At 44.0% G+C, this 25884-nt stretch overlaps 1 protein-coding gene and 1 long non-coding RNA gene across 8 annotated transcripts in view; one reads left to right on the forward strand and one right to left on the reverse strand.

Annotated features, from left to right (window-relative positions):
• The window catches only part of LOC115656060 (NADH-cytochrome b5 reductase-like), a 31164-nt gene extending 15423 nt beyond the window's left edge, over positions 1-15741 (forward strand). For 3 of the 7 annotated variants that reach the window (XM_030572326.1, XM_030572323.1, XM_030572324.1), the window contains exons 2-7: positions 2200-2379; positions 3639-3787; positions 4797-4884; positions 8033-8137; positions 10478-10681; positions 14540-15741. In XM_030572326.1, coding sequence (XP_030428186.1) covers positions 2203-2379; positions 3639-3787; positions 4797-4884; positions 8033-8137; positions 10478-10681; positions 14540-14743 — 927 coding nt within the window. In that variant the 5' untranslated portion in view covers positions 2200-2202 and the 3' untranslated portion in view covers positions 14744-15741. Of the gene's footprint in view, positions 1-124; positions 1706-2199; positions 2380-3638; positions 3788-3982; positions 4061-4796; positions 4885-8032; positions 8138-10477; positions 10682-14539 lie in introns of those variants that run through there. The other 4 variants (XM_030572327.1, XM_030572329.1, XM_030572325.1 and 1 more) reach the window with 3 other exon arrangements.
• A 1871-nt stretch (positions 15742-17612) lies between these two features.
• Positions 17613-25705, reverse strand: LOC115656877. The gene is made up of 6 exons (XR_004001775.1): positions 25589-25705; positions 24132-24427; positions 23225-23378; positions 21577-21651; positions 19625-19660; positions 17613-18776 (listed from the first exon to the last, which is right to left on the reverse strand). It is a non-coding gene; the product is annotated as an uncharacterized LOC115656877 (long non-coding RNA).
• Between the last annotated feature and the right edge of the window lie 179 nt (positions 25706-25884).

The raw sequence follows: 25884 nt of genomic DNA on the forward strand, positions 1-25884 counted from the left end.
GCCACAGCTCCCAGCCAGTGGCCACCCCTGCACCTCCTAGGAGCCAGACATACTGGCCGCTTTCAGGAGCCATGAGAGGCAAGGCAGGCAGGGAGACTACATTAGCCATGCTGCTGGACTTTTAGTGGCTTGGTCAGCGGTGCTGACGGGAGCCACCAAGGTCCCTTTTTGACCTGGTGTTCTGGTCAAAAACTGAACACCAGCAGCTCTAGTTAGGGGTGCCCGCTTCCAAGCCTGTCTCTTCCGTGGCATATGATGGACCTGTCCATCCATGAATGCAGAGCTTCTCCCCTAATCCCATGACTCCAGGATCTGGGGCTTCAAGAGAGCCGCCCTACAATCTGCCCTGACTCTGGGTCCCACCAACTGGGATGATTAGCTACCACCTCCCGTAGCTACAGGAAGCAGCAGGCTCCCGGTCTTGCCTTTGCCTGGTAGCATGATGCGGTTGCATGGCTGAGCTGGACTGCAGGGGGAAGATGGATTTATCATATTACAGCTGTACCCAAATCACAGAACTGAGAGGCATATTGAATGCCCTCCCCAAACACTGCTCCTGTGTTACTTGTACAGGCCCCTTTCGCCTACTCTCCATTTGTCCAGATTGGAAACTCACCAAAGGAGAGACCTGCCTTCCCTGATGTCCTAGGCTCTTTCCCAACAGAAAGATAGTGGCTCAGTACCTGCTCCAAGGAGCTTTTACTATCTTTGGGTGAAAGAAAAATATTCTTTGGGTAGAAGGTAGCACAGTCTGAGTACAACGCTAGGAGTCAGCTCTCATGAGCTGTAGGCCCTGTGCTAACAACTGATATTCATCTTTGGCCTTGGTCAGGTCACAAAAGCTAATTTTTAACGGACACTTAGGACCTAACAGACATCCTGAGCACCCATGACTCCTATTGACTTTGCTATGGATGCTCAGTATGTTGCTCCCTGTGGCTGGACTGCTAAAGTCAGTGGCCACTTTTCAAAATGTTGGCCCTAGTGTTTCATTTCTCCCTCAGTAAAATGAGAATAATAATATGTTTGTCACAAGTGTGAAGATAAGTTTTAATCCTCATAAAGCACCTTGAAAATGAAAATGGTTATAGGCGTTAAGTATTCTTCAATGCTGCCAGTTGTGGTTTTATAATTTTCCTCATTTTTGAATGATACAGCATTAATAATACCTAGCTCTTATCTAGCACTCTTCATCGGTATATGCCAAAGCATTGAGTTTAGCAATGTATTAAAAAGTTGTGATGTTCCACAGAGGTTAGTTTTGGGACTTCTTTTGATAGGACATGATCTAGGACTGTCTGATATAAGGATCTTTGGATGGGGGGAGGTTAAAGATAATTCTACCAGTGCTTGCCATCTCCTCCTTATTCAATATCTAACCCTGTAGCAACTCTCTTGCTCACCAAAATGGCCCCTTACTTGACTGATTTCACTAAACAGTGCTCCCTGTCAAGTTCCTCTCTCTGACCACCACCTGTATTTCTCTAGCATCGCTTATCCTCCAGCCTTCCAGAGGTTGAACCTCTCTATTAAAAGCGGGGGCAGGTGCAGGCCACATTTTAGAATGCTGCTTTGTATGTTGAGTACAGTAATAAAGATGTATTGAAGGAGAGGATTTAGAGAAAGATGCAAGATAAAGATGGGACCGGAGCACACCATGTATTCATCTTTAATGTAGGGGTGTGGCCCACAGAGATGATAAATCGTAAGTCAGAGTGCTCCCTTTTGGTCACTGAAGCTGAGTCTAGGATTTAAAAAATATAGCAATTTATATGAATACTGAGAACATCCACAATTACATTATTTTTGCTGTCTAATGTATACGCAGTACAGACACTTATTCTGCTGGGCATAAACCACTCACCAAACTGTTATTGGGTTTCTTACACCTTCCTCTGCATCATCTGGTATTGGCCACAGTCACTGACAGGATACTGGACTTTGTGGGCCATTGGTCATATGCAGTATAACAATTCTGTATTAAAGCAGAGGATTGCAGCCACTCGAAGATGCAGCATTGCTTGTATCAAGTTAACCACTATATATTCAGCTAGATAAAGTTTGGATGCCTCCTGAATTAAATCTTCAACATATTGAGATGGATGTCTCTAAAGCAGCAGATAGCTAGCACCAGATTCATATGTGCCTCTTTCTTAAAACATGTAGCTCTGTGACTGATGCTTGGGTTGTGTTTTGTAGGTAATGAGTGAAAGTGAGGATGACTGGCTCTCTCTTATGCCCACTGAACCCTTGCAATCTCAGTGCTGTGGCAGTGGCTGCAAACCGTGTGTTTATGATGTGTATCAGAAGGAGCTAGCCCAGTGGGAGGAAGCCAAAGCAAAAAAAGACAGACGCCTTCTGACCAAACAGAAGGAGGAGGTAGGGACTTTAAAGGCCTTCATAGCATCCAATCAGTCAGTACTTTTATCACATTTGTGTTTGTAAGCGTTTAGTAGCTGAGGGTGGGGTGGTCTATAATGGTCTTTTATTAGAAGAATTTAGACCTCCCCCATAATACCTGCTGTAATGGAAATTCCCATATTCTCTGGATTTCATTATGTACCTCATTCAAGTGCAATTCCTGGTGCCACTACACCAAGCTCACATCACATGAAGGTGATAAAATAAGGATAAAGCTTGGTGGTGCAGGAGACAGAACTTTCTTCAGGGCCAGTCTGAGACTTGAATGAAGTCCCCTAGAAAATTAAGGGCCATCATAAACTTCACCACCTTCCAGTCCCAGTGCAAGGTGCATTTCTTTGATCTTTCTGTCTCTAACGTAAATACATAGCAACATGTATATTTAAAAAAGTCCTCGAAAATCCCACCAAAACAAGACACTTTTCTGCACATACATCTTTCTCTGTTGAGAGGATGAGAGGACAAATACGTGACAGGTGTTACATTCTTAATGCACTACTGAAAGTATTCAGATATTACAGTGATGCGCCCTGTGTAGAATAGAACAGGGTGGTGGTTCCACAGCTTGAGGCAACAAGTTTTTAGGGAAAAAAGCAGAGCTGAGAGTGTCAGCATCTCTTCTGCTATGATAGCGTTCACTGGTTCTCTTAGACAACTTTTATTTTACCTTCATTTTCAGGTTCATATACTGAAGATAAAAAATTTACATTTGACCAGCAGTCAATTATTTGCCTCTTCAAAACATAGTTTTTCCTGTCAAATGCCCTTCAAATAAATCCAACAATGTTAGTAAAGCTGGATGTTTCTACTAACATAATCAGCAGTGAAATAATTAACTGTATTTTTTAAAATGGTCATCATTAGAGTTCAGCGTTATATCCCCATTAGGATGTTAAGCTCTCTTAGAGCTGTTTCTACACACTCAGGACGACAGCATTGCACTGAGTCACATTTAGAAGGTTTTCTTCGTGGTCATAGGATCTGGAATCTAATTTATTTTTTTAAAATGACATCTTAGATTTTGAAAAAAAACACTGCAAAAACGAACCAGCAGAGAGACCCCTAAATCTGTGCTTGTCCCTAGAGTTTTCAAAGCACATTTTTCTGGAGTCCTAAGTTTCACAAGCACTAAATCCACACACAAGTTTTTTAAAAAAAATAAAAGTGAAATAAAGGATGCCGTCTACCCCAGTAATTACTTATTGTTGTTCTTACAGAGTTGTAATTCAGAATTAAATCCAGATACATTTACTGCTTTCAAGATAAGCTCTGTGGAACAGCTAACAGAGGACACCTACCAGTATAAATTTGAGCTGCCAGGAAACAGCAGCCTGGGATTGAATTTAGGACAACATATTGTGTTAAGGTACTGTACTTGTCTCCAGTTAAACGGGCTACATTATGTGACTTAATATGCAGTTTGTCAATATACAAAGATTTCATACCAAGAAAATCATAATTTCTGTGCTTCTGTAATGATACAGTTGAAAGAACTCATGAGTTTAAGTTTGTTAATTTTATGGTGAAAGCCCACTCTATAGCTTCATTTTTTCCCAACATTAGCTTTGTGTTGGTGGTGGAGAAAAGAGAACTAAGTGTGGCTAAGAAGAGCAATTAACAGAAGGAAAAAGAAAAAAAGGTAGTTGTTTCAGCACATGATTTATATCAATGTGGCGGCATGAAGGCAAACTACTAAATCAGGAGTTCAATGTTAGGCCCTGTAGCTTGGGGTGGCTAAGCACCGTGCAATAATAGTGTATCCAAAGTCCATGTGCTTTGTGGCTGATTGCCAGCGGAGGTCAGGAAGAACATTCCCCCCCCCCCCCCGGCCTAGTATTTGCCAAAAAGGGGCCATGTGGGAGGAGCGGTCATCTGTGCTAGTTTCTCGTGGTGACCACTGCCAGATACAGAAGAAAGTCAGACTGTAGGCACATTGATATATATCAGTTATTATTATATGTTTACTGGACGCTGTACAGTGAAAAACAGCCCCTAGACCAAACAGCTTACAATTCAAATTTACCAATATAGCATTTCCTCACAGTACTGCACATTTATCTGATCCACACAAAATGTCTGTTACTCTCCTTTGCCTGATTTGTCTGGGGAAGCTGCATGTGCAACATAGCTGGTGCCATTTCCTAGAGAATCAGAGGAATACTAAAGAGTGTCGTAAAGGGTCTGCAGAGAAATCTGAGGTTATTTCACTCCCTGGATCTTTAGCTAATTGAGGGAACATCTGTCTCAGCAAAGGCTGACCCATGGGGAGGAAAGACTGCTGTGTGTTTCAGACAGTAGCCTTTGCTCATCGCTCCAAAGAGTATCAATCAGTGATTCCAGTAATGGTTTCCTGTACCATCTTGTTTTCTTCTCAGAGGGATGGTGAATGGTTTGGAGGTTCAGAGAGCTTATACTCCAATTAGCCCTGTAAACGCTGAAGGATACTTTGAAGTTTTAATAAAAGTAAGTAGTCTATATTAGTTAGATAAGATTGTAAACAACATGAGACTGTGTTTTTCTTCCATTGAATGTACACAACTCACTCTGTTAATATTTAGCAAATGAGAATAATAATTAGGAGTGTGTGTCATGGAGCATTTTTGTAATTATTTAGGGGCAATTGTGCTTTGCTGATGAGAGTGGTCATTTCACATACACAAAACTGAAGGTGAAAAGGTGTCTTGTAAATAAATTATTTACAGCATATTCCCTATTAAGTGATCCTTACAAAATCAAGGCCAGAGTTTTGCAATTGACTATGGTAGGAATAGGATCAGGGCTTAATTCTAAATCCTGTGCATGGAATCCCTGGGGGAATGATGTCCCTCTGGTCCCTCTTCACCCCTAAAGTCTGTCATGTGAGTGCAGTGGTAATGCCAGTGGAGAATTTTGAAAGTCTGTGGTACAGCGGGAAATGAAACCAGCTCTCCTGCATCGCTGGAGAGTGCCTTTATCACAGGACCAACCTTTAGCTATTAGCCTTGTTGAAGGGTTGTTTGATTTAAGGACACTTTTCAGGGAAACTGTTCCTTTTGCTGCAAAATATGTAGAACCATAAAACATTTATTTTGTGGTCTTCACATTTAGAAACTGATACTAAGACCTGTTTGGGATGAAATCCTGGCCCTATTGAAGCTAATGGCAAAGCGCCAATTGACTTCAACAGGGCTGAGATTTTACCCTTCCGCTTAGATGGAAGTTTTGCCTGCAGAACCAGGCTCAACCAAAATAATTATTTTGTGTAGGAGATCAAAATCAGTTCCATCTTTTTGGTCATATTTACATATCTCTGCTAATTTCTGGGGGGAGGATGGATTTTACTCCACGTGTAAAATTCTGACAGCTACAGCTTCCAGGCAGATTAGAGTAAAAGTTCTTGGCCTCTGGCTGTCTCCCAGGAGTTTATACTTTTGAGGATTTATTATTCATTGGTATGATAGAATGTCGTCCTTTAGAAATGTGTGTAGCTCTGATAAAAGACATTTATGGGTGGGTTATTTCACTATTGTGGCAATCGGGGAAAAGTGCTACATTTGAGCTGCTTTAATAGGATACATTTATAAGTCGACTGTGAAATTTTATGTATACCTGCTTATTATACCGGTTTTGCGTTTCAATAATAATAGTAATGATTGTAATAATACCTTTCCTTTATATAGAACCTTTCATCCCAAAGGGAACTATAGCGATTCTCTGGCAGTAATAAAAGACCTGCAACACCTCCTCAGAAAGTACCCATTTTTATAACTTGCTGTGTAGGTTGTAGTATATTTCACACTATTCAGGCAATTTTGGGAAGTACTATATTATTATTACTGTGCAATCCAAGTACTGTTCAAACCCCTCTGTTTCCTATTGTTACACTATCACGTTTGTGATACTACAGTTTAGAGTGCGGGAGTTGCTATTTACCATGCATAACCCTCTGTAACAGGGTCAGCCACCTTCTGAGCACCCCCCTTGTGGCCTAGGGTCACTCTGTTTCCCCTTCTTCAGGGTCCTTAAGAACTGCACAGTCCACAGTACTTAAAACAGTCCCCTTCTGGGGTCCAGTTTATTCAATCCTCTGGAACACATTGCCCTCCAGCCCCAACCCCCATTCAATCTCTCTCTCCCCTTCAGTAGAAAGTCCCCATTCCTCCTTTGCAGAGCTGGGTCCTAATTTACCAGTCTCTCCCATGCTTTACTTGGCTGGAGTTCATACTCCTGGCTCTGAGTTCTCATGTTCCCTGCTAGAACCTTTCCCCACTCTCTACCACAGCTTCCTGCTTCCCCTTATAGGGGAATCAGCTGTCTCCCTCAGGTCGCACAGCATAGGTGGGCTGGAGCAGTTCCTTCAGTAATCAGAGTTGGCTAACTCTGGGCCTCTAGTCCATAAGTGCCAAGCCATACTCTTACACCCTTCTTTGAGTGATTTTATAATGTTACCGTTTCTTTTGGTGTAAAACTGAGTGTAGAAGTTTTCATCCCAGGAGATATTTTTTCTTTTTATTTACAAAAAATAATTGTAAACCTGTTCAGTCATTTCTCATTTGGGTTGAGAGGAGATATTTGGGTGTGGAGAGTGTTTCAGTTCCAAATGCTTTTCCCCCAGTGCTGTAGGGAACATGAAGTAACTGCTAATTTGCTACTGCCTTATACCTTGTGTTGCCAGTTATGCTTGTGGAAGGTGAGTGTAAGATGCTTACCGTACAAACCATTCTGATATGATACCTTTTCTATCCACTCTGCATAGATGTTAAATGTCTATCCAAGATGCAAGGCCCATTGAACGTAAAATGTCTCTGATAGTATCTTACAGCACTGAAGCCATTAGGGATGGTAACAAGACTAACTGGATGATCCCAGGGTTTTAGAGTTTCCCTTTGTGTCCTCCTCTATTGCAGGCGAGCTATGACTCCTGTCAGTAATACATGAAGTCTTATGCAGAAGTCTCTAACAGTGTTTTCACAGTGGTTTTGTACCTGCTAGGAAGAAGAGCAGTTTTTGTGAATGCCGTGTTTAGTGAGGTCCATGTCAACATTTTTGTAAAATCTCAGAGCATCCCTTCACATTCAGATGATCTGTACTAAAAATCCCCATTTTAATATTTCAGATGGGAAATCTGACTCCGGTTACTTGCTGTGCCATTGTAGCATCTGGGAGATCTGAAACAAAGTGTAAAATTTGTGGTGTTCATTTGAATATCAATACTCAAAATGCACTTCCAGTTCCCAGTCATTTAATAACTGTGCTACATGGCCATGTTCTGAGCTCTGGAGAACACAAGAAAGCTTGCTGTGCTTTTGACTGTAAGGAGTTCTTCTTTGTGTGCTTTGTAAATGAGAGTTCTGATAGGCTTTCCTAGCTTCAGAAAGCTTAGGCTTCATGAGTGTGTATTGTGTTTACATTATATTCAAGCTGGATTTGATCCAGTATCATTTCAGTTAAATGTCTTTCTTACTGTTACAAGCTTATATTATTTTGCCAATAGAACAGTCATTTTTTAAATCCCTGAAATGTTTTCCCCCCTTTTGTTTAAACAGAGATAATTTTGTAATTAACGTTAAGCTGGGAAACTTTCCAACAAAGTATAATTATTCTTTCCTTTTGTGTGATTTTTTTTTAACAGTGCTACAAGGCTGGGCTAATGTCACAATATATAAAATCCTGGATTGAAGGAGACACAGTCTTTTGGCGAGGGCCATTTGGAGGCTTCCCATATAGCCCTAATCAGGTTAGTCATATAATAGATACAGAATGGCTCAGCACATGGTAGCTCACTTTGTGTAATGTACCAAAGGGAGAGTGTCAGTTAGATTACTGTTTTGATTATTTGAAGGATTTACACATTTACTGTACAGTACTACAGCATTTGAAGTTGATTGGAGTAAATGGATCTTGTTAGAATGCAAAATACGTAAGGAGGGAGAGGAAGGGGAGGAGTGGGGGAGATTATAAAACAGTAGCAAGGGTTGCTGAGCATCCATTTCATTAGTGTTGAAATGAAGAAAACTGGTCAGAGTTATCACCAAAAATGCGTGCAAATTTGTTTTGCATCACTTTGAACTACACTGATGTTTCAGGACCAAGTTTGAACAGAGCAGAGGTATCAAACTCCTAGTCCCAGGGCCAGATCTCACCCATTTATGTGGCCCATGAGGTATCATCAGATTGTGCAGACTCCAATGAGGTGTGCAGTCTTACGTCCATGATGCTGCAAATAGTGATCCCACGTATGGGTGCCAAACTCACAGCAAAAATGACTATATCAAATTTTGGAGAGATTTCCCACAAACGTAGGGACTGTTTTTTAATCTGCAACTTTTGGATGAGATGTAGAATTGTGGTTCTAGTCGTTAGAGATCCCATAGCACCTGTAGTGAGGAGTGTGAAAACCCCAGAGACCTCACCAAATTCCAGGTAGAGCAATTACATTCTGCCTGCTGAAATCCTCCCTGCTGTTTCAGCTGGTAAAGTTATTCTTCACTTCCCCTTCTTCAGAACTCAGATCAAGTTTGTGCTGCATTGCCAGAAGTGACTGCATCCCAACAGAAGCTCAAACTGTTTATAATTATTTGTATTATTTAATAATAATTAATAATAGACGAAAGGTATTTTATGAGTTCTGCTAACACTCAAAAATAAAATTCCCTTTTGTTTTTGCGTTCAGAGTAATTTGTTACCAAAATACATCAAAACTGATCTTATTTTAAAAGTGGATATGGCTCAGCAATTTAAATAGGTCATTCACAATATATCGTGAAATAGTCCCAAAACACCATCTCTGTGCCCTGCTTCCAGCCTGCTCAGCTAATTTACCAATTCATAAGTTAGAATAGGTTTTGCAAACTGTGCCACTGGGAACCAGCCTTACTGGTAGCCTGGGCACATGTAGGGCCTGAATTTGAGTGATACTAAGCACCCCTGGCTCCCACTGATGGCCGTCCCAAAGAATTAGTATGCTGTATAAATCAGTGGCCTGTATAAAAGGAAGCTGAAAGTTTCATAGCACTTAGGATAGATTTGTTCATAAAAGATCAGATCCAACTTCCACTGAAGTCAATAGGAGTTGGAGTGGGCCCTTTATTTTGCAAATCTTTTCTCAGTCTAATATAGCTTTGAGCTTTGATTTCTACAGTCCACTAACTTTTCTGTTGGGATACAGCTCAGATGTCCTCAATCCAACTCTTGAATAAGAGTGATTCATTTGGCTGTGAGCACTTCATCTGATTTTGTATGGATTCATAGGATTTCCCATATCAGTTCTGACCTGGTAGTTCATCCAGTCCGATATCCAGTCCCTAGCCATGGCTGAAGGAGGCTAAAGGTGGTCCTGTGGGCAGGGCACTGAACTGGGAATCAGGAGATCGGGGTTCTCCTGACATGCGTGTGAACTTGGGCAAGTAGCTGAGATCCTTCAGCTCTTCTGAAAATCAAGCCCTCCCCATGCCTGAGCTTCCTAATCTATAAAATGGGGATTATAATGATCACCCACATTTTGTATGTGCTTTGAGCTCTGTGGATAAAAAGTTCTAAGTATTGCTATTATTTATATGTAATGTCCTCTGCTGCTGAAGAAGGTAGAGAACCTCCGTAATGTACCAAGCAGTTGTACAAAGAAGGAATGAGTTCCTTCCTGCAGCTGTCCAAATTACACTCGACAGCATGAGATTTGAGTGCTTTCATCTTTATCTCAGGGCTCGTCTACAATGGAAATATAAACCACTGCTGACAAAGAATGTCAGCAATGGGGACAGCTGAACTGAAGCTCAACATGTTTTAGCTGAAATCAAGGTTAAATATCAGGGGTATGTTTCTATCCAAGAGAAAATGGTTTTCATTTGATTTTTTTTTTAATCATGAAAATATTTCCGTTGAGCTTGGGTTTTGTAAAATCTTGCCTTTTAAAAAACTAAATTTTGTGTGTAAATGAACCTGACACAGTCCCCCATTAGAGAACATATCAGATATTATAGGCCTGCTATTGCACCCTTTCAGAGGAATGGAGTTCTGTAATAGGTTTTTCCATTTCCAATTACTATAATCTATTCAAAATCCTCCACTTAATTTCTAGTATGGAGAACTTCTTATGCTTGCCTCTGGAACTGGCGTAGCACCAATGCTCCCCATTCTCCAATACATAACAGAAAATGAAGATGATGAAACCTTTATAACCCTGGTTGGTTGCTTCCGGACTTTTGAAAATATTTACTTGAAACCTCTTCTCCAAGATCAGTCTCGATACTGGAACGTCAGAACATGTTACGTCCTTAGCCAGGTAACATTCTGATATAAATACACTCATCCCTGGGTTTTCTGTGGTGAACAACTCTCTGCCTTCTCTGCTTTTGCCTCAGTGTTATCTAAGTTGCTTGCTTACCAGTGGCCAAGGCCATGTGTTGATCCAGTAGCATCTGTCTGATAACATGTTCTTAAATCCCGTTCATACTAACTAGCAGACTTTCAACTGTATCACTCACTAGTTGACCTGTCTTGACAGGGGTTCTGTTAGGAAGGTCCCATTGAACTGTATCCTCCATGGAATATTTTTCCCCTCCAAATTGATTATTGCTGCATATGAAAAATTGTATTTATAGAACTCTCAGCTCTCTGTGAAACTCACAATAAACAAACTGCACCCAAAGGGTCTTCCTTTTTCAGCACCCATGCAATGATGTTAGCTGCTTTCATTCACTGCTCACGTTCATTAGCTAGTTTCAGTCATCACAAATTTCACTGCCAGCTTGGTGTCTCACCTTGCAGCATGCATCCACCCAGCTTCTCATCAACTTATCTCACACTGGAGTCCTCCAATGAACCCCATGTCACATCTATGCGTAAAAATGTTGGGGCCACATACTTAAAATTGCTAACTATACCAAATTCATGGACAATGGGTACCTCTGAAGTAGCCTTCATTTTAAGGGATGTTGCTCATTTAGTCTCAAATTTATGTGTGTTCCACACAAATCTGGTGTTCCCTCACTTTTATTGTTGAAAATTACTTACATCAGAAATAAAGATTCATCGCACTCAGATTACAGAAAGTTGTTTATGCTAATAGTATGAATCGCACAGCATTTTAAGTTTCCTGCATGAATCATTTTTTGCACCCCTCATTGTGGAACTTTGGCCTCGTCTACACTACACGTTTAAACCGAATTTAGCAGCATAAAATCGATTTAACCCTGCACCTGTCCACACAACGAAGCCCTTTATATCAATATGTCTACTACATACTCCTCCCCGACAAGAGGAGTAGCGCTGAAATCGGTATTGCCATGTCGGATTAGGGTTAGTGTGGCCGCAAATCGACAGTATTGGCCTCCGAGTGGTATCCCACAGTGTGATCGCTCTGGAAAGCAATCTGAACTCGGATGCACTGGCCAGGTAGACAGGCAAAGCCCCGCGAACTTTTGAATTTCATTTCCTGTTTGCCCAGCGTGAAGCTCTGATCAGCACGGGTGGCGATGTAGTCCCAAATCCAAAAAGACCTCCAGCATGGACCGTACGGGAGATACTGGATCTGATCGCTGTATGGGGAGACAAATCTGTTCTATCAGAGCTCCGTTACAGAAGACGAAATGACAAAGCATTTGAAAAAATCTCCAGGCTATGATAGAAAGAGGCCACAGCAGGGACTCTGCAGCAAGCATAACGGAAAGCCAAAGAATCAAGTGGACGCTCATGGGGGGGGAGGGGGACTGAGGACTCCAGCTATCCCACAGTCCCTGCAGTCTCCGAAAAGTATTTGCATTCTTGGCTGAGCTCCCAATGCCTGAAGGGTCAAAAACATTGTCCAGGGTGGTTCAGGGTATATCTCATCAATTTACACACCTCTCCCCCCCCCGCCCCTCCCCCCCCCCCGTGAAAGAAAAGGGAAAAAGATAATTTCTTGCCATTTTTCAATGTCACTGTATGTCTGCTACATGCTTCGGGTAGACACGGTGCTGAGGCGATGAACAGCAGCATCCCCTCCCCTTCTTTTCCTGACGGCAGACGGTACAAAATGGTGGAAACCCGTCATCATCCCGTGAGTGCTCCTGGCTGGCCTCGGTGAGGTCGACCGGGGGCGCCTGGGTAAAAATTGGAATGACTCCCGGTCATTCCCAGCAGATGGTACAGAGCGGCTGGTAACCATCCTCCTCATAGCAACTGGAGGCTGAGCTCTATCAGCCCCCCCGCTTTCATGTCTAAAGAAAAGATTCTGTACTGCCTGGACTATCACAGCAGTGGGAGGCTTCTTCCCCCTCATTTTATCTCACTAAAAAGTCAGTGTTTTTTATTCCTGCATTCTTTATTACTTCATCGCACAAATGGGGGGACACTGCCACAGTAGTCCAGGAGGGTTGGGGGAGGAGGGAAGCAACGAGTGGGGTTGTTGCAGGGGCACCCCCGTGAATGGCATGTAGCTCATCATTTCTGCTGGATCTCTGGGGCTCTGACCCAGAGCGGCTGTGCTCTCTGGTTCTCTAGTACACTTGACCCATATTCTAGGCAGGACTGACTCTATTTTTAGACAAAACATAAAGAAGGGAATGACCTGGGAAGTCATTCCCATTTTTGTCCATGCACCCCCGGCCGACCTCAGCAAGGCCAGCCAGGAGCACCCATGACAGCAGCAGACGGTACAAAATGATTGATAACCGTCATCGCCAATTTCCAATTGCAAACGGTACAAAATGATTGATAACCGTCATCTCATCACCAATTTACAATGGCAGACGCGCAATACGGATGGTAACCATCTCTGCTACCTTGCAAAGGCAAATGAATGCTGCTGTGTAGCACTGCAGTACCACCTCTGTCAGCAGCATCCAGTACACATACAGTGACAGTGACAAAAGGCAAAACAAGCTCCATGGTTGCCATGCTATGGCGTCTGCCAGGGCATTCCAGGGAAAAAGGGCGCAAAATGATTATCTGCCGTTGCTTTCACGGAGGAAGGATTGAGTGACGACATTTACCCAGAATCACCCGCAATACTGTTTTTGCACCATCATGCATTTGGATCTCAACCCAGAATTCCAATGGGTGGGGGAGACTGCGGGAACTATGGGATAGCTACGGGATAGCTACCCACAGTGCAACGCTCCAGAAATCGACGCCTAGCCTCGGTACATGGACGCACACCACCGAATTAATGTGCTTAGTGTGGCCGTGTGCACTCGACTTTATACAATCTGTTTTACAAAACCGGTTTCTGTAAAATTGGAATAATCCCGTAGTGTAGACATACCCTTTTTCTCCTACATTTGGCCAGTACGGGCAATGGGGAACAGAACTCATGACCTTCTGCTCCTAAAAACCTTTTTGCGCAGCAGCCATCAAAGAATAAGATGGTCACAAACATTGAGGAGGTCTTGAAATTCCATCCTGTACAGGGCAGTGGTACCTGTTTGACACTAATCAGGACATGGCAGTCCATACGTTTTTTCTCTCTTGTCTCATTGTGATTTCCTCTCATAAGAGGTTTGTTTTAATCTTACACCAAGTTGTACAGCTTCCTTTTTATAATTCTATCTGTCTACTTATCAATCTGTTTTATACTGCTGCCCATCATGGGAGTAGGTGAGCACCTTCCACATAAAATCACTAACAATAGCAAAGGCCCTAGTGGACTTCATGGAATATTTGGCATTTCTCTCTTTTCAGGGTCAAAACTCTGCTTAGGGTAGGGTTTTATTTTTGCAGAGGGAGGTTGTTAGGGGTTTGGGAATAGAGGCAGGTCTTCATATTGTGAGTGTCACTTCTGATGGGAAGGCTGTCTCGAAGAGGAAGGTTTTCCAACATTTCCTAAAAATGGTCAGATTCTGGATTTGCCCAATCTCCTCTGAAAGGTTGTTCCACAGCCAGATCCCCTTGACAGAGAATGCTTTGTTCCCAGCTCACACCTGATTCATCTTGGGCTTTGTGATTTTAATTGTCCTAGAAAAGCACAGCTGTCGCAGTGGTTCATTTACATCAATTACTGACCTGGAAGAAACCACCTAGATGGATTCCTGAAGGGTAAATTTTCAGATGAAACTTTGTCAAGGGAGGTCAGATGTTTGGTCTAAGCATTAACTCTTCAAAGTGTTAATCATCCTTTTTCTCTAAAATAACTTGATATAGTGTAAACTTTTTGCTTTTCCAGGAATCTTCCCTGGAAAAACTTCCTTGGAGCTATCAAGAAAACACACACACTGGCCATATAACTGAGAACTTGATTAAGAAAATGATAAATTCCTGTAGAAGAAAGCCATTTGTGCTGATTTGTGGCTCAGTAGAATTTAATGAAGATATGACTAGATGTCTGAAAGCCATAGGACTCAAAGAGGATTCCTATTTTGTATTTTAGCAGCGTGTTCCAGGCCTGCTTCCTCTGAAAAGAAGTGCAGACCAAGCATGCACCTGTTTGCCGTTTCCTATGCAAACATCAATTTGAACTTGTCCTTTGACCTGTTTGGGTTTCTCATGCATATATTTTCATATGCTTTTGTATAAAATATTTTATACAGTGTCTTTAATATAATTCTTAATATATTATTTTAAAAATCCCTATAGACCAGCTGACAAACCATACCTGGCACAATAACATGGCATAGCCAGGAAAGAGAAGAATGATAGTGGAAGCAGTAACTCAGACTTTCATGAAAGAGACGTTTAGCATTACTTTTACCTCATTTTTTTGTGTCATCACTTTCATTTTGTAAATAAAAAGGAGCAGGTAAGTAACTCTGCTCTGATCTGTGCATGGTTGTCACGGTACTAACACCCTGAAAGCCATTTAGGTCTACCGTGTCACTGTGCGCTATTGGGAACTCTTAATCCAGAGGTTATTGCCGTAAGGGACTTTAAATGTATGTCTACACTGCACAAAAGACCAGGCTTTGATGCAGGTTTGAACCTGAACCCCATTCCAAATCAGTCTGATTGAGATCAACAGGCACTCAGGACGCAGGTCCTAGGACCCTCATAGGGTAGTGGGTCAGAGCCCAACTCCTTCTGTGACTCAAGTCCAAGCCCTCTCGTTTTGCAGTGTGAACACGGTCAGACCACAGATCCATGTCAGAAGGTCTGCATAGTGTAATAGCATTGATGCGTTAACATGGCTGTGAGACCTGGATCCAGCAATTATAAACACCGAGTCCATGAGTCCAGGTCCCCTAGACTCGGGTTTACAATGCAGTTAGACATACCCTAATACTTTTGGTCACTGGACATTTATTAAGCCTTGCCCTACGATGTATTGATGCACTGGTATGGGTTTGCACGGTGTACCCAAAAAATGTAAAGTCCTTTATCATTTGTGTACAACACTTCACATGGAGAATAAAAATTTATCCTAAAAATCTATTTGAGAAAGTGTATGCGTGATGTTCTAGCTGTTGTTAAACCTCAGTTTCTCAGGGATGATGGTTATTTGCTTTACCTGCTCCCAAGCATTTTATAGTCTCTATTGTTTATGAAACTGAAGCTATTTCATGGTGACTGCCTGACTTTTCCATAGTCAGAGGGCTGCCAGAACTGACTTTCTGAACTTCCCAGGAACAGTGCCTCATATCTGGAATAATGTTTGGATTTTCCACAGGGCTGTTCTGGAACGCTCTAGCATTGTGGGGGGAGGAAGGGGCAGTGCATAGAGGCCTGCTAGGGCTGCACCTTACTAGCTGTTCCAAAGGTTACAGACAGGGTCGGCTCCAGTTTTTTTGCTGCCCCAAGCGACGAAGAAAAAAAAAGAGAAAAAGCCGCGATCGGTGGCACCTAAACAGCAGCTCTACCGCGCCGCTTCATTCTTCGGTGGCAATTTGGCAGCTGGTCTTTCCCTCTGAGAGGGACCGAGGGACTTGCCGCCGAAGACCCGGACTTGCCGCCCCTTTCCATTGGCCGCCCCAAGCACCTGCTTCCTGCGCAGGTGCCTGGAGCCGGCCCTGGTTACAAAGCCTCAAAGCAGCTATGTTGCCCCAGAGGAGATGAACGAATGAAGAAAACACAATCTGTTCAATAAAATTCCTCACTATCACCCCTCCCCTTACAAGAGATACAAAATAAAATAGAAAACAACAAAAGCCCCAATTCAAGCAAGGTACTTAAACACTTGCTGTATTAAGTACACAAAATCAGTGAGATTATTCACATGCTGAAAGTTAGGCACAGGCTTAAATGCCTTGCTGAATCAAGGGCAGAAGAGAGTGGAGCTGCTGAATTTGTTCTTCTGCCAGAGGCAGAACATCTGGCAGGTGCAGGCTAGGAGTTGTCCCTGGGATTCAAGTCCAAACTGCCTCTGAGTTCCATGCAGACCCAGGCTTAGCCAGATGTAACAGACTGGAGGAGATGGTTGATTTCAAAAATAAAAGTCTGGGTATCATATTTTCCATTTTAAAACATCACATTATTAATGGAAAACAATAGTTGTTAGTAAAAGTACATCCAGTGATATAATGATATATACTTCGCTTTGTAAAGCACTTTGAGACAGGCCAGTGAAAAGCAATATGTAAGAGCCAGGTATTGTTACAGGATATGACAAGGCATCTTGCACACGTAAGTGTACATGTGATGTATGGCACACATAGTCTCTCTGCACATCTTTAAATTCATCTGTTAATTAGCATTTTTATTCTGTTTTAGAGTTTCTGCATACTGTGTATGCTGTAGCTATGGCACAGTTCCAAGTTTGTCATCAGACACCCGTGTCTGAGCATCTCGCTTTACTGGTAGCTAGTAACATACCTAAACTCTTCATATGCGAAGGAGATGTATTTGGATTCTTACTCGAAATAAACAGCATGGACCAAAACAACACAAAAAAGTGTCTCGTTCACGTACTGGGAGGATGTGAAGTTATCTGAATGAGGGTCCCACAGACACTGGCTAGTCACCGCTATATCCACAGTCTCATCTTTGCTTTTGTTTCCAATGGTGACGTTGACAAGTAACTTATACCGAGGAGGAACGACTTGCTTGACCAAGTGTCTTATTTCTTCACTTAAAGCAATAGTGAGGCTGGCACATTTTGTAGGCTCATAGGTAACGTTGGCGAGTTTGTTTGGTAAATATTCCCTTAGCAGCTCTTCTGCTCTGCCACAAGAGAATTTCTCTTTTGGTATTGCAGACGAGACTGGAATCTGTAACAAAGACCCAACTCTATAATATAATGTAATTAATTTATTTGTATTACAGTCATACCCAGCGCCCTTAGTCAGGATTGGGGCCCCATTGTTTTAGACCCTGTACACACACACACACACGTGTGTGTGTGTGTGTATTACAATTGAACCACAATAAATTCTGTTCGAACAATATGAATCTCTGCATTTTCAAAGAGCTACATGGGGGTTAACCAGTCAGTTTCCAGTCAAGTCAATGAAAGTTGACTCCAGTTACTGGGAGTCTAGAATTAACCCATGCATGCATATTAACGGAACTGGGTCAGTGTGCTGGCTCACCATACAGTCATCCCCACAACACAAAATGTGGTTCTGGTTCTCCAGCATAGGTAAATGCTAAGATATATCCAGGGCTTTTGCCCAATTCGGACACATGGTTAAAACCTGGTTAGGTCTGCACTGGAATATCAAACCATGTTTTAACCATCTTGGAGGCCGCCACTATACTATTGTGGTAGATGGAGAAGTTCTGTGAACCTGTCCTCGCTAGTAGGACTTCTACCCAATGCTGACTGCCCAAGTCCTGTCCCAACATATGTTGGGTCCATAAAGCCTGAGATCGATTTTTCAGTAGCTGGCTGTACTTTGGCCCTAGCTAGGAACACAAGAGAAGGCATCATCTCAGACCATTATGAGCCAAATTTTCGAAGACTTGTTCACACACACTAAGCTTTGAAAATCTAGAGGTTTTGCTAAATGTCTGTGGGTATGTCTACACTGCAGCTGGGAGCATGCTTCCCTACTTCGGTAGGCTAGGCAGATGCTCTAACTCTTCTCAAGCTAGCTTGCAAAAAATAGCTGTGTAGCCATGGGTAGCACAGGGGGAGACTTGGGCTAGCCACCTGAGGACACATCCACCCAGAATCCCGGCTATGCGCTCAGACAGTTAGCCTTAACCACTGCCTGTAGTACCCCCAACTACACTTATGCTTAGTATGCAAGCTTGAGCAAATCGCCTGTGTGTGTGTGTCCATGTCCGTATCTGAGTAGGGAAGCCTGCTCCCAGCTGCAGTATCGATGTACCCAGTGCAACTCTTTGAAAATGCAGGGGTATAACTTCAAGTTAGCAAAGAATGGGAGAGTTAAAACTGGAACTGAACTGTACTTTAAATTCCACCCCAATATGCCTCAGTGTTTCAGCACATATGGAACACGATGGGGCACAACCCTGCCCAGCTGGTCCGGTCCTTCTGCTGCTAACTCTTCTCTCTTTGTTCATGGCTAGAAGGGAGGGGAGTGAGAGAGAGACAGCCCAGGCTGTGAATATCATTGGATTGCAATCCTGCAAAGGCAGACTGCAGGGAGAGAGGGTGGCATTTCTGTATGCAGCTCCATCAGCTCAGCCATCTGCATTCCCTGGAGGAGGGAAATTCTTGAGGGAAATTTCCCCTTAGTGTGGGAGGTGGCCCTGGAAACGCGAAGAGCCTTAAACAGCAGCTCTCGGTACAGCAATCTCGAAGGCAATGGTGCCCAAATTTTTCCTGTCACACCCTCCCTCCTCCCCTTACCAGTCATGGAATCTGTCCACACCCACCCCATACACACACACACTACTGCATAGTTGGCTCAGCAGAGGAGCTTGGATGGAGGTGGGGGCAGAACTGGGGATGTAGGGGGAGCTGGGGCTAGAGGTGGAGCTGGCCTAGGGGGCAGAGGGAATGAGGACAGAACTGCTGACAGGGGCGGGGCAGCGGGGTGTTCCCTCCCCACCCCCCATGGGGGCTTGCCCCTCTGAGTCCTCCTTGGGGGGAGGGGAAGTATGTCCCACAGTTTAGGGACCACTGCTCTAAATAGAATCCACCTCTGGCCAGGCCCTAATGATCTTTATTCTCCAATATCCACAGACACTCTCCCCCACTCCATTTAGTGTTTTGTCCTGGCGGGTTAAGACTCCCTCTGCCCAAGTTGGGGTTTACACCTTTCCTTGCTCAGGCAGCCCTGTTTGAAGGAGGTAGTGTGCTCAGCTTGAAAGCCATGCCACAAAGACAGGCGGTTCTTGTACTCCAGCCCCAGCCTGTGTGTGACACTAATGCTCAGTTGGCAGGATGCTGCGTGGACTCTTTACTTACTAAAGGAAGATGGGTTTCTCCACTTCTCAACAGGCTCTAGGAGTAGAACAGAGAAGTATCCCATAGGAAGAGTTTCATTGAAAAACTGCTTAGATATTGATTGTTGCATCAATTATTAAATGGATTCTTAGCGCTGTGTGTGCGTAGAGTCATCTCTGGAGATGCAGATGGCTCATTTCATGTCAGAATGCTGGGATCAGAGAGATCAGCTCATCTCCCGGCCAATGCAGGATTGGTCCCTACAGGACATTTCCAGTGCTAGACCCGCAACCTAGCAATGAGGCTTTCAGTACTTCCCCAAGGAGACAAGACCATCGCCTAATGCAGCTCAGTGCCAGGAAGGTTTTTCCGATATGCAGCCTAGATATTCTCTTTCTTAATTTCATCTCATTACTTCATGTTCCTGCCTAAGTAATTTCTCTCCCTACTTGGTACTGTATTTAAACCCTTGATCAGCTCTGAAGTCCCACTGTTTGATAACATCCTTTCCATTTAAATTAATCCACGTCTTTTTCGACGGTGGTTTATAGATTCTTACATGATAGAAACTGTGTGAGAACCAGATATGGCGTACCTCTGTTTCTAGTGAAGCAAAATGGTTGCAGTACAAACTAATCCACTGTGGTCCTGATGCAGAGGTCCTTGCTGTTAATGGCAAGACTCCTATTTGACAGGACTGTCCTGGCTCGTCAGCGTTATTCCTCATCCCGTCCTCCCCCACCCTCTAGCCCAGGACTACTTAACTGACAAATGAGGATTCCTCAGTTCAGGCACAGCAGCTGAATTGCAGGCCCCCAGGTCACACGAGGGTGAACGTGTCATGAGGCTGATATATGCTGTCTCCTAGGAGCATATCACTGCTAGCCTGCCTGGAAGAGAGCTCTTCCCCCCCCCCCCCCACTCTTAGTTTCCTAAGTAATGTTGTATCCAGTGGGTACAACAAATAGCAGAAACTGGGGACATGCCATGCAGCTGGATGGAATGGGGACGCTAAACCACACAAATAAGAGCATCCTAGGCACTGCCATCCCAGACCAGATCAGTGAGCCATCCAGGCAGGCATCCTGTTGCCGACAGTGGCCAGTGATGGATGCATGCTTTGGAGGAAAGCAGAGGAAACCCAGAATGCTCTGGCCACCTGTACAATAATCGAGCCTGGAGGAAGCATGTTCTTTCTAAGCCCGGATGATGAGTCTGTTCCAAGCAATGCGAGGGATAATCACCACCTTTATAGTTTTATCCATGAGCGTAGCAATGGAGGCTATTCTGGACAGCATAGGCCTGATCCAAAGCACCCTTTGACCCTAACTGGAGTTATGGGCTCAGCACCACTCAAAATCAGATGCTAAGGCCTTGTCTTCATTCAGAAACAAGGTGTGTTCTTAACTCAAGTTAACTAACACATGGTAACTAACATGAGGTAAAATCCTAGTACTATATCTTGGATTTTCCATAGTCTTTAACTCAACACACTAATATGTGAAAAACTACCAACTGCCGGGTCTTCACTAGGATTTTAACTGGTGTTAGCCTACTCAAATTGGGACCACACCTCTTCAACTAGAAAAGATACATTCTTATAGGTTTGATCCACTGATGTCAGTGGGGTTGGATCAGGCCCAAAGGGCCAAATTTTCAAATAAGCTCAGGTTCCATTTAGGCACCAGAATAAGTGCACATTGGGTGCTGAGCTCTTTGGCTCTATCATATGTAGATCACAGTAGTGCCTGAAACATGCACATATCCCAGTCCAGATCTTCAAAGCCCTTGGAGCAATTCCTAGACAGGGCAATTCCGCTGTGGTGTGTCCCACTGTTATTGGCATCGAGTGGTCAGTCTTCATTGCTAATTGAGGGGATGTCACCATTCTCCTCAGCCATAGGAATGTTCAATAGAAAACTGCCTGAGCGTGTCATCTGAGTGACCGTGTGCTAGGCAGACAGAACACGTACCTTCTCACTGATGATGGTGATGGGCTTGTGATGAGAGATTTGGAGTCTTGACTTGTTTTTCATAGTGGCTCGGTTCTGCAAGTCAAACGCATGCTTTACCAGGTGCTAAGAGACACGAGCAAGACAACAAAGCTCCAGCCCACCTTTCATACCCACACACTGGGCAGCATTTCAGGGCAGGGAGTGTGTGACTGGGCACGTGCACGGCCCAGACACTGCGGTACCACATCGCTATTCTTCAGCATCTTTCATCAAAGGATCTCAAAGCACTTTACAAAGGTGAGCTAATTAGGCTTTGCAATGTCCCTGTGAGGCAGGTAAGGGATCACTTCACCTACCACTGCAATACAGCCACCTCTGGAATTGAAGGCAGCAACAATATACAGCATTTTAGGGCAGGAAGTGAAGAACAAGACTATATTCACAGCCATGTTGAACTATCTATATTCACATAGCTGCATTTGACTTATAGACATCCAAATACAGCCTTATTTTATTTGCTGTAAGGGGATCTCAAAGCACCTTATGAACATTACTGAGCTTAGCCTCTATCCCGTCCCATGAGACAGGTACCGGTGTCAGTATCCCTGTTTTACAGCTGAGAGGCTGTCATCTGATAAGATTACACAGACGGTCAGTGGCTGCGCTGGGAACAGACCCCAGCTCCCCTTACTCCCTGTCCTGGGCTAGGGGAATTTAGCTAGAATGTCATTGCCGGAGTTGGAATTTGTCCCAGACGCTGTGGTTAACATCTCGGCTCCTACGGTAGCACTTTTCTAAGGGCTCCTTCGGGCTTTGTTTGTTTAACTAAGAGGAGTAGGCAGTCCTTTAATACACTGTGTGGCTGAGATGGGAACTATCCAGTGTTAGATGATTAGCTGGCACCTCTAGCTATGCTGTAAATCCTGGTACTGTCTTCCAACAGAAAATGCCTAAGCCCCAGTATTAGGCATTATATGTTTTACCTGAGCCCTCACCACCAGAAAACAGTGGCTGTGGCTGGACCTCAGAGTCAATGGACAGCCACTGCTAGCAGCTGCCTTAAACAGGTAAGCTCCATGGGAGGGGAGTTAAAAACATCATCATCGATTCCTGCCGTGAGTAAAATGGATTTAATCCCAGGGCTAATCATGTTAGCAGAGGCCAGTTAGCAGAGGTAGGTGGGATGATTAAGAGAGTCAGCCTGGCTTTCCTTCAGGGATGCACTCCAGTACCGAGCATGTACCCCAGGAAAGGGGCACATGCGGATGTCTCTGTTAACCATGCTAGCAAGGGCGCAGCTTCAAACCTCTGCAGTCAGAGCCAGCCTCACAGTGATGGGGCTAGTCAAAATCACTGGGCTTTCTCCCACTGCCTGTGGGGATGATCACCTGCTGGTGTTGGGGGAGCAAAGGCTGTGGGCCTACAGAGGGCTGGGAGTCGTAGAGGTTGCACTGGGCAGCAGGGCCCCAGGCTTTGCCCATTAACAGGACCTGGGTATAGTTGCTTTTAGCAACAATACCAGCCTCTTTCGCTCCTGAATCCTTCTGATGTCTGCTCGAGGGGTGGATGGTTACTGCTATGGGACACAGCAGAACCAGGGGGTCACTGGAGCCTTGCACTTACGTGGCTGTTATTGGGAGCATCTCTACAGCAATAACCACAGTACCTTAAATTCCTTAGTGAGTCGCTGAGCGGCTAGAAGGCCCCTCAAGGTGACAGAGGCTGGTTTAGAAGTTGTGGCTTCTGAAAGCTCCTGTGGTTTCTATGCCCATCTGAAGCTTGGAAGGTGAGTAACCGCCAGCAGTTGGAGCACCTGGGGACTTAAGGGGAATATACGGACCAAGAAGTGAGTGCATGCGGATGTCTGAGTGAAGAGACGTGCCAGTGTCATGACACCAGCTGCAGGAGCATCTGGTCCATGGTGTCCATCTTGGACACTTCCCCAAATGGAATTTTGTGACACATTCACTGAGCTTCTAGCCACTCATCCTGCCCCAGCAGCTCAAACGCTTCACCTGCCCCCAAGAAACAAAAATACTAATTGGACCCTTTAGCCAAACAGGTAAACTCCACTCAACCCCACCCATTCCATGGCACATCTCAGCCACCCACAGTGAGTGTGAATGGGGGCAGTGAATGCCCTGCATCTCTGGGCATGGATACATCATCTGGCTAGCAAATCTAATTCTTACATGGGTCCCTGCACCACAGTAGATGAATGCCTTTTCCTCCCTGATATTAAATAGAACGCACCCACCCACACATTGAGTGCTTGTATTTGAAGAGGGAAGTCTGTATTCATATGTATACTATACTGTATTTGATTTGCTGCTGTTGCATAGCACTTCAGTTGGGGTGGGGGTCAAGGGAGGAAGTATGTTTATTGTTATTATCACCCATAAAATAAATCCAGGCACTTAATGACCTTGGCAGAGAGCATTTCCTGGGGATTAATGACAGGTTGGTGTTCATGTCCCTCAGGCTGTCAGCTCCTCCCAGCTGGACATTAATCCACAAGAAATGTCTTGGGTATCGATCCCTATTGCTTAATTAATAAATGCAACATGTCTTACTGGCTTAGATTTAGAGACGGCCCTTTCTTCTCTTCCTGCTGCATTGAAGGTGACTTTTTTAGCACCTGTCGCTCTTTCTTTTGAGACCTTTGGGTCTTTTGGTTTCCTGGCATTCATCAGAGTGTTGTTTTGTTGCTGCAGCAGAGAATTTCACCCTTAGAAGGAGGGAGACAGATGACACGCTTGCTGTCTTCTGTGTTTCCCTGGCTAATGTGGCACGGCACGAGAAGCAAATCTTTCAGAAGCAACACAAAGTCTTGATTATCCTCAGCTGATTACATCCGCTTTACAAGAATCTGCACAAAAAGGAGCATGAGCTGTCGAGCAAGAACATTGTAATTCACCGAGGTCTTAACGTTTTTCTGTAATAATCAATTTCTTGCCTATGAGTCACCATTCATCTTCAGTACTTTCTTTACTGGGTGGATTTGCTATCTTTAGTTCTAGGCTACCAACTGTCTTTGAGACACAACCACACTAATTAGGAGCCATTACCAGTCTATCAAGTTTTAAAAGTCAGGTGCACTGTCCCCATCTGACTTGGAGCCCTGTTTTCAGAAGTGGCTAGTGGTTTTGGGTCCCCAGCCTGAGTTGCCAGAAGGGGCCTGATTTTCAGAAGGTGCTGAACACCTTCCTCTAAAAATGAGGTCCCTAAAGGTGTCTCAAGTTGAGCACCCAAAAAACAGAGTCATCCAAAATCACTAATCCCTGCTTTTGGAAATCTTGGATCCAAGATCATGCACTTTTTAAAGACTAGGACTGCGCTGTCTCACCCAATCAGATATAAAAACAGAGTTCATCTGAGTGGCGCAGACTAAATGACCTGCTCCTTCCTTATACCACAAGGCAGACACATAAACACTATTGTTTTCAGGGTTGCCTCTGGTAAACGATGTGCTTGCTATATTGCCTGGAACATTTCTAAATGGCATTACTCTTTCACTGCCTATCTTAGAGCTGCTCACATGTATTTTCTCATGTTGACAATGCCAGTAGTGTTGGCCAGGAGAGTGAGGACCCAGTTCTGGGCTTGCTTTCAGGATGTAAATACAGAGGAACTCTCATCAGCTCAACCAAGTTACACAGGTGTAAATCTGGGCAAGCAGAGTTGGGCCCTCAGTGTACCAAAAAGATTCTCCCTTTGCAAATCTTGAATTCATTTTGTATTAAGAAAGGTAAATGTGTAAAAATGTGCAGCCAGAAGGTAACAGCCCTAATGTCTACACAGCAGGGCTATACTGCAGCCATCACCCAATGCGTCACACAGGCTCCAGGGACAGTGACTAGGGTGACCAGACAGCAAGTATGAAAAATCAGGACAGGGGTGGAGGGTAATAGGCGCTTATATAAGAAAAAGTCCCAAATATTGGGACTGTCCCTATAAAATCGGGACATCTGGTCACCCTAGCGGCGACACTTCACTCACTGACAGATAGGAAGAATTGTTTTTGTCCTACCTGCAGATGGCCTTGGTGAAGCTTCCATTCAAGATGTTTTGCTCTCCTTGTGACAGCTACATTGAACACTGACCAGATTAAGTTAAAATAAAATGAAACCTCTTCTACTTAACATGACGCCTGCTCTCCAGTGTGTACAAAATGGATGACTAACACTCCTCCAGCTACTTATTCTGGCTACTGTGTTGACTCTCTCCAGGCTTCCACCCTCCATAAACACTAAGGCAAACAGGATTTGCATTTCTTTCTCTGGAGAGAGAACAGGAGCAAGAGGCATTATTTACATAGCATTTGCT

The sequence above is a fragment of the Gopherus evgoodei genome, chromosome 8 (genome assembly GCF_007399415.2).
Source record: "Gopherus evgoodei ecotype Sinaloan lineage chromosome 8, rGopEvg1_v1.p, whole genome shotgun sequence".
Taxonomy (NCBI): Eukaryota; Metazoa; Chordata; order Testudines; family Testudinidae; genus Gopherus; species Gopherus evgoodei.